Source organism: Tupaia chinensis, unplaced genomic scaffold (assembly GCF_000334495.1).
Source record: "Tupaia chinensis unplaced genomic scaffold, TupChi_1.0 Scaffold000316_1, whole genome shotgun sequence".
NCBI classification, from domain to species: domain Eukaryota; kingdom Metazoa; phylum Chordata; class Mammalia; order Scandentia; family Tupaiidae; genus Tupaia; species Tupaia belangeri.
The window spans coordinates 7,455,561-7,466,923 of NW_006159809.1; the positions used below are offsets into that span (position 1 = coordinate 7,455,561).

The window sequence follows — 11,363 nt, forward strand, 5'->3', positions numbered from 1 at the left end:
TATTAGGGCTCTCCCTAATACAGATAGCAGGAAATATAGAGATATGTAAGAAAAGATTTATTATGGGAATTAGCTTATGTGATGACGGAGGTCAAGCAGTCCTGCGATGTGTCGTGTGCACTGGAGCACCAGGAAAGGCAGTGGTTTAATTCATCTGAGTCTGATGGCCTGAGACACAGCTGCCCTCCTGTCTACGGGTTGGATAAGATGGATGTCCCAGCTCAGGAAGGGAGGGAAAATTCACCCTTACTCCATCACTATATTCTACTTGGGGAGACCCATCACAGACTGACACCTGTCAAACCACAATGGCGAGGGCAGATCTTTTCTCAGTCTGCTGGGGCAATCTCTCCCAGAAACACTCTCAGACATACCCAGAAATAATGCTGTCAGCTATCTGGGCATCCCTTAGCCCAGTAAAGTTGACACAGAAAATGAGCCCCTGTGAGGACCTTGGTGGACTGAGACAAGTGGCTGGAGGCTGTGAGATTGTAAGAAATCAAGTCCAAGAGGCAGAGAGTACAAACCAGCTGTGCACCCCCCACAGAAGCCCTCTCCCCAGCGCTGGAATCCTTGTAGCCATTTTTCCTCCCTACCTAATGGTCGCTCCCTTGATGCCTCCTCCCACTCTTCCAGTACCCATCAGCGTCCTTGGACAGAACCCTCATTTCCAGCTTCCACACAACTCTACGCAGTCCCCGACTGTCCCCCATTCCCAGAGCCCCACGCACCACTTAGAAGGGAATGCCAGTGGATCATCTTGGAGGGTGCTGTAAAGTGAGCTCCCGTCTGCCCCTTTTATCTAGCACCCTTCCCAGCCTCGTCTTCAGATGAACTCTCTTGGGCTGTTAACAGGAGGATGAGTCTAGGCCCTCCGAGCCATCCTTGATTCTTTTCAGGGCTCAGTAATATTTCCTTCTGGAGCCCTGTCCTGCTGCCCCTTTTCTTGGCCCATACAGCCCTCCTGTGGTTTCTGCCCTATAGTTGAGGGAGTAGTGACCCCAGTTTGGAACCTGGCTCCTCCAAACCCCACTTTTTGTTTACCACTACTCCACCCACAATTCATCATGTGGCAGCTCTCCGAGACCTTGGTGGGTGCACTGTGTGTTCTGGAGGCCAAGAAGTCCTATGCTATGTCCTCATTTTCTATGTGGGTAAGAAGAACCTTGAGTGTTGCTCTCCTAAACCAAGACACACACAAGGGACTGGGGCTATAGATTAGTAGACAACAGGGCAGTGTGAGCAAAGGGTCATGGGTGAGAGGCTTGAATGAGAGTGCCATCGGAGTGAGGACACTCATCACCACTGGGGCAGGAAATGACACTTGGACAGAAAGTAAGAGCCTTCATCCACAGTTGGGTTCATGGAACTGGGAGGCAAGTACTAAAATCACCTTAGGGGGGAAATGCTGAGGGTCAGGCTTGGGAAACATGTCCACCTGTGTCCATCAAGCGAGGGGCCTGTAGCAAGGGGCTAGACTGAGGTTGCAGAACCACGGGTGGGACGAGAGCCCAGGAAGATGAGAGGACCAGGGGGTAAGTCCAGGGGTGTTCGGGGTAGGTATTTGTTCACGTGGCTGGATCCAGCTCAGCTTAGAAAGCTCGGGCTGGGCTAAACAAGCAAACACGGGTGCTGGCACAGGCTTGGTTAGAATGCATGCATGCACACATTGATTTACTTGCTCATGCATCCAGACATTCATGAGTAGTGGCTTATAACATTGTGTGAGCTCTGAACTAATCACATAGGCACGATAATTAGACAATCTTGATCTAACTTGTTCTAGTTTAGAGAAGGTAGGAGGTGGACATTAAAAAAAAAAAGGCAAAAAACAAAAACAAGTGTAATACTCTCAAGGTTGCTGTGATGGAAGACTGTTGTGGAGGCAGGAAGAGTGACAAATTCTACCTGGAATATGGGGATCCAGAGAGAGAGGTAACACTCAAGCAGATTCATTGTATAGGGCGAAGGTTGGGAACATGGAAGAAAGAGAGGGGCCTTCTAGACAAAGGAAGCAGGTTGGGATGACAGAGGGGGCCCAGGGACTGTACGGTTAACCAGGCCAAAGAGCAAGGGAAGTGGGGAGAGTGGAGTGGGCAGAAGGTTGTGTCCAGACTGGCTGATGGTGTTCTGGAGTACACGCAGGAGGGGAGGGGACCAGAGTAGGGCTGCGGGAGTCAAGGACATCAGAGAACTTGGTAGCTGGAAGACGACAGGATAAGGCCGGGCAGTGGGAAGCATGGGAACCAGTCACCAAAGTCTGGGGCTGAGAGGGAGAGAGACCTCAGAATCCTCTGGGAGAGGACTGGCCTGTCCAGCTAGTTTCAGAAGTTACGAAAGGCCTCGCTAGGAGATCTTGCTCAGTTGGTTCATCTTGCCCATGCTAACTGTCCCCACCTCTGTCCCATCCTCCACATAAGCATACATTTCCCCAGTCATTACCCGTCAGAAACCCTGAGTTTTTCCTAACTTTTCTCCTCTCCTCCTGTCACACTGTGGATACAGAAGTACAACCTTGTACCTTCCCCACTGCCGCGTTCCTGCTGCGCAGAGCATGCTGGGATTTCTTCTTGGGATGTAGTAATGGGCACACACACGCTCAAGCGCACACTCACACTCATGCACACACGTGCTCATTCACACACGACCACACACCTGCACGCATACACGCATTCACACAACACACCCGTGTGCACTCACACACTCATACCCACCACACATGCATCCTTCTTTCACATGGGAATGAGCACGAACACTGAGCCGGAGTCAGGAAACCGAGGCCTGCCTGCCATCCTACTGCTTCTCCGTTCTCCTAACTGGCTAACGGGGAGGCAGCGAGCCAGGTGCCCTTAATGTTGCTCTCTACGTTCCAGGTTGTGGCTTTACATTGCTCTTTCTCCCTCCTCACCCAGGCATCTCCAAGCTTGTGTGGGAGCAGCTTGGGTGGGTGAGGGGAGGGGAGGAAGGACAGCAGGAAGAGTCAAGCTCTGGAGCCCGAGCGTCTGGCCTTGAACATGGCAGCAATCCCAACAGTTCTGCAGGCAGAAGAAAGACCTGGGGGTTGGGGGGGGGTCCAGTGACCACCAGGACAGAGCCAGCAAGGTCTTCTCCTTGGTTAATCCTGGCACCTTAGAAACAGCGGTCATATTGCTCAGGGAATTCCATCCTCCCTCTGCCTCCCTCTGGGAGGATACTCTCCATGTCTCACAAAGTTCCTCACTGCTATGGGAAACGAAATGAGCGTGAAACATGTGATCGCTTTATTTTTATTGGTGGAATGAAACGGTTACAATTCTTAGATGCCTCCACTGAGGAGCCTGGCACCTCTCCCCTTCCAGCAGCCTCTCTCCTCCCCTGTGCCTGTTCTCACCTTCCTGCCTAGAAAGCCCCTCAACTGGACATGGCTGGGCCCCTGCTATGTCAAATTTGTAGACGAGAGCCCAGAATTACTGACCCACCAAGAGTATGTTCCCCAGGGCAGGCCACAAGAAAGGGGTACACAGTCTAGATGAGAACCCCATCTTGCCATCTGTCTCTGAAAGCCGCACTCCTGTCACCCTCATGCCAGTCTGCCCGTCCCATTGCTCTTGACTTCCTTTATAGAATTTTCTAGAAATGGATCTGTTACCCCAGGCAGGAACTCTTACCTGAATGAAGTCTGATGAGTTATATCTTTTGGACTTTTTCTAGAAGGTGCTAAGAAGACAGAGACAAGCAAAGCCACCACAGAGCCTGAAACAACCCAGCCAGAAGGGGTGGTGGTCAACGGGCGGGAGGAGGAGCAGTCTGCAGAGGAGGCTCTCAGCAAAGGCGTGAGCCAGATGACCACCAACGCCGACACGGATGTCGACACCTCCAAGGACAAGACCGAGTCGGTCACCAGTGGCCCTATGTCCCCAGAGGGTTCACCTTCCAAGTCTCCCTCAAAGAAGAAGAAGAAATTCCGCACCCCCTCCTTCCTGAAAAAGAGCAAAAAGAAGGAGAAAGTGGAGTCCTGATTCCCGGCACCCCCCGGGCTCCCATCTGCATCCTCTCTCTCCTCCCCTCCCCTTCTCCCATCTCTGTCCTGGAAGCACAGGGCCAAGGAGGGAGAGAATAGGACCCTGGATCCCACTCGGAGGGGGAATTAGAGATCACCCAGCCACCCCTTCCTTTTACAATTGCCCCAGAGAAATCGGGTGACTTGCCCAAGTTCACACAGCTAGTTAGCAGCAGAGCCTGCGCTGGAGTCCAGGCCCCCGTCTCCCAGTCCAGCGCTCTCCACTACACAACACTGCCTAGTTGTGGGCCGCCTTGACCAGGGCATTGCCCACCAATCTGAGCCCAGGAGGAAGGTCACTAATGGGCTGTGAGCTCTCACAGGCTCAGACGAAATCAGACTGGTGGAGGCTTCCCTGCCCCCTGAGGAAGGTCCATTGTTCGCAGGAACCCGATCTCCTGCTGATGGAGCTATCTCTGCTCTTAGGTCCCTGCCCTGCTGTTCAGAGTAACCAGATGAATTGACCTATCCCTCCAACAGAAGTTAATCTTTGTTCCCAAGGGCTGATGGCTTAGCTTGTATTTCCCCAAACACCAACCCTGAGCTTTCTTCATGGAACCTCTAGAGTGATGGGCGGAAGAGTTGTGAGAGTCGGCAGCCATGAGGGCGAGCCAAGTAAGCCTGAGCCTCGGAGATAGTTTAATCAATGTAAGAAGCCAGGAACTTGCCTCATGTGAGTTGTGTGTCTCAGGCGCTTCAAAATCGAAACCAAATCCAGCATGTCTCCTGCACAGGGCAGAAATGGGAAATGTATTCAATCCTCTGTTGGCTTTGGGTTGTACAAAGAGGGTCATAACAGCCCAGGGAATGCTATGCCTTTGCATGACACCCAGAGCCATGTGGCTGCACCTGTCTCACTCCTGTCGAGCAGTCAGGGGTCCCTGACCTTCCCTCCAACCCAGGAGCACTGGCTCACACACGAGAACTGGCATCTTATTCTTGGCACCTTGACTCTGTCTCCTGTGGGGTTCCAACTCTGAGTCACTCTGGGTCTAGCTGAGGAGAGTCAGAGATGAGCCTTTCAGCATGAATCCTCTTAGACCAACTCTCAGAGAAATGCTTGGGTGTCCCCAACCCAGTCACTGTCCATCCTGGGGCCTGGTAATAGTCACAGCTATCATTTTAAATGTCCATGCTATCTTTTCATATTTCGTGGGGGTATTAATTACTGAGCGTTCTTGCCACCTAACAATTAGACAATCTAATCACTTTAAAGTACAGTGTCTTCAAAGGATATTTTTCCCTTTTGTCCTGATTATTGCAAGAATATTTTTGAAAGTTTTCTACGGTAGTTTTCCATTTTTGAGCACTTACTATCTATAGACACTGTGCAAACTTCACATATATCATGTCCTTTAGCACTCACAGTGATCCTGTGAGGTGGGGTATGATCATTCCTGTTTTATAAGTGAGGAAACTAAACCCACAAAACGATAATCAACTCGACCTGGGTGACTTGACTAGAAAGGCTCAGAGTCTGGATTTGAACCCAGGTCAGTCTGAGTCCAGAGTCCTTGCTCTTAACAGTTATGGTGAAATGGACAACCTTAAGCTCCCAGCGTGGTTGTTGTAGTCCAGAACCCATTTCTGAGACTGGTCTCCACCTGGAAGGAGAGAACTGCGCTCACCCTCAGTGGTGTGCGTTAAGTTACTGGCTAACCTGGACAGCTGGTGTGAACCACTGAGGAAGAAGAGACACGAGCCTTCTGGTTAGGGTGGGAATGACCCTCCCTTGTTGGCTATTTCTTGAGAAGGGAGGAAACTGATGTATGACCCAGCAAAACCCATGCTGTGACTCTCTGCGGCGGGTTCCTGATTGCCATCCTGGGCCCCTCTCTCTGTTCTGCTTCCTCACTGGGTCGAATCTTATGAAGGACAACCCAGTGGTCAGGGTCAGGGATGCCTCAGAAAAATCTGTCATGGAAAATGCCTTTGAAAGCCAGTCTTGCACGGCCTTCACATTGAATTCACTCATGTTTTCACAGTATTTGTCAAGCATCCTCTAAGTGTCAGGCGTTATGCCGACTTGAAAAAGGAAGCAATCCTTGTGACTAGAACAGTAAGTGGAGACAATGTGGAGAGAAGCTGGGAGCGGCCGTGCCCTCCGTGCGGCGTTTGGTGAGTGAGTGGTTGTGGTTTGGAGGTGGTGTTGACGGCTGCTGCTTTCAGCACATTCTCGTCATTGCCTTCACAGCTGGAAGGTCTCCATCAGGTGACAGCATTGAAGCTTTGCTAGAGCATTGTCCTTGGAATTTAGGCCATGGGTCCATCCCGTGCTTATCCGCTTGTTTATTCTTCGTGCATTCAAAACCATGCACTGAGCTTGGGTCATGGGCCAGGCATGAGGGTAGGCCACGGTTCCTGCTGCCAAGCAGTTCATGAGCTAGGCAGTGGGTAGACAAGTGACCAAGCAGGCCGGGGCGCAGAGGCGGTAGAAGGAAGCAACCATCTTATGCCACCTCTTAGGGGCCAGAGAAACCTTTCTGAAAGGAGCACTGGCTCAGTTAGGCTTTCAAAACAAAGAGGCATTTTCCAGGAGAACAAAAGAGTTGGCAGGCTTTCCCGATGAGAGAAGAAACGGTGCAAAGGCATGGAAGCCTGAAACCCCAAGGCGTGTCCCACTGAGCAAGGTGGGATTGCGGAGCAGGAAGTGGGAGGCAGCAGGTGGTTCACTTCACAGGTAGGCGGGACCGCTTTGTAGGGAGACTCGTGGAAAGGGGAGTGGAATAGACTTGGTCACATAAGGCATGTGAAGCCACTAAGCGTTCTTGGGCAGGGGAGGGTCATAATAAGATCTGTATTTTAGAAAAATCCCTTTGGTGGCTGAGTGGAGAAAGGACTGGCAAGGAATGGGCTGGAGGCCTGGGTGATAAGAGGAGGCCTTTCTGGAAGGTCAGTGCTCAAACCTGCCTGATGGTCCATCTTAAATGAAACCTTCCTCTGGAGCAAATAGTTTCCAGCACAGCTTTCATGTTTATAAAGGTCTTTGGACAAAGCATTTAAGGGAGATTTTCGACAAGAAGGGGGACATGGTCAAAGAGTTAATGCTTATTCCCAGCTTCGGATTCAGTTCTGTCTCAGTGTAGAACCAGGAGGCTGTCGGGCAATCTGCCGCTCTGTGGACGTGGCGTGCTTAGCTCCAGGCTTGAGGATGTGCCCGAATGTCGCAGAAGCAGACGTGTGGTCCAAGCAGAGCGACGGGCTTTTAGGGTAAGAGGAAGGGCATTTTCTTTGGTTCTGGACACGTGTTGGCTGAAAGCTTAGACTAGTATCTAACCAGAGGAAACATATATTTGAATGCTCAAGGCTCATAGCAGGTTCATTTCTAGTTGAGCCACGGTGCTTCGATTCGCCACAGAAAAGGTGTGAGAAAATTTGAACCAATCTTCTGCACCACGGCTGGCGGGGCTGGGAAGTGGAGAGGCTTTTTAGGCTGTTCCCATGGGATGCAGACAGGAGTAGGGGAGGGAAGGCAGAGGGATCGATGGCTGCAGAGAGACAAGCTTGATTCCAACTCTGCACTGGTAGCTGGCACCCAGTAGCATGTGAGAGAACCATTGAACCACGTGGCCTTCCAGCAAAAAAGCGCTGCCTAGAGACACTCCCAGTCCAGGTCTGGGCTCTACACGAACTTCCTGGCCTGCAAGTGACTCAGGAAACTGTCTCGCCCTGGCCAGGTTATGCACGCAAGGCTGACTCCCCGTCAGCACTCTCACCGGAGCGACGGTCTTCCTCAGTGGGCAGATCAGCTCTTTCTGAAGGACTAGGTGAAGAGTAGTAGGTTCTCATCCTAAGAACCCACTGAGAGGCGTCGCCAGGGCTGCGACTTTATGCAGACTGAGCCTAATCCCGCCCCCGTGTCACTCACCGTGATTGACGAGATGGGCATCCGGAGGCTCTGTTGCTTGGTGCCGCCATGCGGACGGAGGGCTACCTCTGCTCTCAGTAACGTGAGAGAAAGGCTGTGATCCCCTTCTTGAGTTGCAGAGGATTTGAGAGAACCATTTGCCCAATGGCACAATTCACTTCCAAAAGTTTAAAAGGTCAAAAAAAGTTCGAACTGTTCCACGAAGGTATGCAGAGATAAACACGTAGTTTACTGTAGGCCTGTTTTCCATGGTTTTTTCCTAAGTGCAACCCCTTTATTATTTATTTATTTATTTGTTTATTTATTAGAGATTTTTTGCTATCGGTCACATGTGCTCACTAGAGAGACAAAAAGTGAGAAATCACTCCCCAGGGAGGATGGCCACACTGCAGTCCCTTCTCCTCCATTCTCCTTTTGGGATTTTGGGCACACACGCACACATGCCCGGCGTGAGTTTTAAGTCTTCGGGACTCAAACCACAGTCGGCTATATGGAAGTCCAGCGCCTTAACCACTATGCCACCTGCTGGCCCCCTTGGTGTGAATCTTATGTTCTAGTGCCAGGCCAAGAGTAACCAGCTCTTGCCACTGGCCAAGTGAGAACACATTTACCCCTGACTCGTTTCACACGTGTGGGGCAGCAGACATCCGTGGGTCGGCCGGCACAGCGGTGGTTGGCTCTGGGCACAGGGAAGTGGTCTCCTCACGTCCTATGTTCTCACTCGAGCCCAGCCGAACTCTCTAACACCATCAACTTCAAAGAGCCTGAGGAGAAATGAGGGAGGGGTACACCCGTGCTCGCTGTGTCCACAGAGAGGACAGGACGCCCCATAATACACAACTCGATGGGCCCTCGTGTCACGTGGACAGGAAGGAAGGGGCTCGTCGGTTACCACCTGTACCAGGCGAACACACCCACGGCGGTTGGTTCTCTCTAAACCCTGTCTTCACCTGTCTGCTCCGATGTGGCCGTTTGCTTTGTCAGAAAGGAGTGACCACTCCTTGAGCTCTGTCACCGAGGCGGGCCCACCTGCCTTTGGCCTCTCCCAGTGAGAAGCCACACGCCTCCATAAATCCCGGGGGAGTTTCGGGTGGGCTGTCCTTTAGTGAACAAAGACCTTGCATCCTTTTGCAGAGGCAGTTCCCTTGAGAACACAGGTTCCTTGGAATCTTTAGGAAGGTTCTCCACTCGAGGGTGTTATTAAAAACAGAGACGTAAAGACTCACACTGGGTCATACTTAGGCGGGATTGTTTGCTGCCACTTGCCTTCAAGATTTTCCACCCCAACCTTGGGTCATCGCTGTGAGAAATGGGCGTCTGAAAATGGAGACGAGATGGCCACTGATGCAGAGGGGGACTTAGGTGTGAGAAAAGCTTTGTTTTCCTCGTCAAAGTTTTCCTAGTCAATCCTGTTTTCGAAGCCTCAGGACGAAGCCGGCCGGCCGTGGTGTGACAAGCCCTCCTTTTTAAGTCATGTAAGGGAACACCACGAGAGTTTAGGAGGTGGTGGGAGAACACCTCCCCTCCAGTAAATCATGCTGTGTAACTGTCACAAGCCCAAAGGTGAGGTCTTCCTTCTTAAAGGGAATTAGAAGGAGGATGACAGTTGGATCAAGGGCAGAGCACCCTTGAAAAACAGCCAAGCCCCTTATAAGACAGGAATGCATTTCAAGAAACTCCCCTGCATCTCAATTCCTCCTCGTGCCTGTGGGTCCTGCCTGGTGGGTGACTGATACCCGGGACGGCCCTGCAGTCTGCGCTGGGTCTATTTATTTATTTGTTTATTTATTAGAGATTTTTTGCTATCGGTCACATGTGCTCACTAGAGAGACAAAAAGTGAGAAATCACTCCCCAGGGAGGATGGCCACACTGCAGTCCCTTCTCCTCCATTCTCCTTTTGGGATTTTGGGCACACACGCACACATGCCCGGCGTGAGTTTTAAGTCTTCGGGACTCAAACCACAGTCGGCTATATGGAAGTCCAGCGCCTTAACCACTATGCCACCTGCTGGCCCCCTTGGTGTGAATCTTATGTTCTAGTGCCAGGCCAAGAGTAACCAGCTCTTGCCACTGGCCAAGTGAGAACACATTTACCCCTGACTCGTTTCACACGTGTGGGGCAGCAGACATCCGTGGGTCGGCCGGCACAGCGGTGGTTGGCTCTGGGCACAGGGAAGTGGTCTCCTCACGTCCTATGTTCTCACTCGAGCCCAGCCGAACTCTCTAACACCATCAACTTCAAAGAGCCTGAGGAGAAATGAGGGAGGGGTACACCCGTGCTCGCTGTGTCCACAGAGAGGACAGGACGCCCCATAATACACAACTCGATGGGCCCTCGTGTCACGTGGACAGGAAGGAAGGGGCTCGTCGGTTACCACCTGTACCAGGCGAACACACCCACGGCGGTTGGTTCTCTCTAAACCCTGTCTTCACCTGTCTGCTCCGATGTGGCCGTTTGCTTTGTCAGAAAGGAGTGACCACTCCTTGAGCTCTGTCACCGAGGCGGGCCCACCTGCCTTTGGCCTCTCCCAGTGAGAAGCCACACGCCTCCATAAATCCCGGGGGAGTTTCGGGTGGGCTGTCCTTTAGTGAACAAAGACCTTGCATCCTTTTGCAGAGGCAGTTCCCTTGAGAACACAGGTTCCTTGGAATCTTTAGGAAGGTTCTCCACTCGAGGGTGTTATTAAAAACAGAGACGTAAAGACTCACACTGGGTCATACTTAGGCGGGATTGTTTGCTGCCACTTGCCTTCAAGATTTTCCACCCCAACCTTGGGTCATCGCTGTGAGAAATGGGCGTCTGAAAATGGAGACGAGATGGCCACTGATGCAGAGGGGGACTTAGGTGTGAGAAAAGCTTTGTTTTCCTCGTCAAAGTTTTCCTAGTCAATCCTGTTTTCGAAGCCTCAGGACGAAGCCGGCCGGCCGTGGTGTGACAAGCCCTCCTTTTTAAGTCATGTAAGGGAACACCACGAGAGTTTAGGAGGTGGTGGGAGAACACCTCCCCTCCAGTAAATCATGCTGTGTAACTGTCACAAGCCCAAAGGTGAGGTCTTCCTTCTTAAAGGGAATTAGAAGGAGGATGACAGTTGGATCAAGGGCAGAGCACCCTTGAAAAACAGCCAAGCCCCTTATAAGACAGGAATGCATTTCAAGAAACTCCCCTGCATCTCAATTCCTCCTCGTGCCTGTGGGTCCTGCCTGGTGGGTGACTGATACCCGGGACGGCCCTGCAGTCTGCGCTGGGTCCCACGGTGTGCCCCTCCTGGGAAGAGGGCTGGGGAGGGGGGCAGGGAAGACAAACGGCCCCAAGCCTGGGAGTGCCTGGCTGGGGTACGGGGTAGCAGGAACCCGGTCTAGATAGTGAAGTGTTCTCTAAAGCTCTGGATGGTTTCGGTGAATTGTCCGTGTCTGACAATCGTCACGCGAGAGTACTACTTGCTGTCTTCCCTTGT

At 51.9% G+C, this 11,363-nt stretch overlaps 1 protein-coding gene across 5 annotated transcripts in view; it reads left to right on the plus strand.

The window, feature by feature from the left end:
• Positions 1–8,297, plus strand: part of ADD2 (adducin 2) — a 145,690-nt gene extending 137,393 nt beyond the window's left edge. For all 5 annotated transcript variants that reach the window (XM_006151273.2, XM_027772974.1, XM_027772971.1 and 2 more), the window contains one exon: positions 3,691–8,297. In XM_006151273.2, the coding sequence (XP_006151335.1) occupies positions 3,691–3,998 (308 nt within the window). In that variant the 3' untranslated portion in view covers positions 3,999–8,297. The remainder of the gene's footprint in view (positions 1–3,690) is intronic.
• The last annotated feature ends 3,066 nt before the right edge of the window (positions 8,298–11,363 follow it).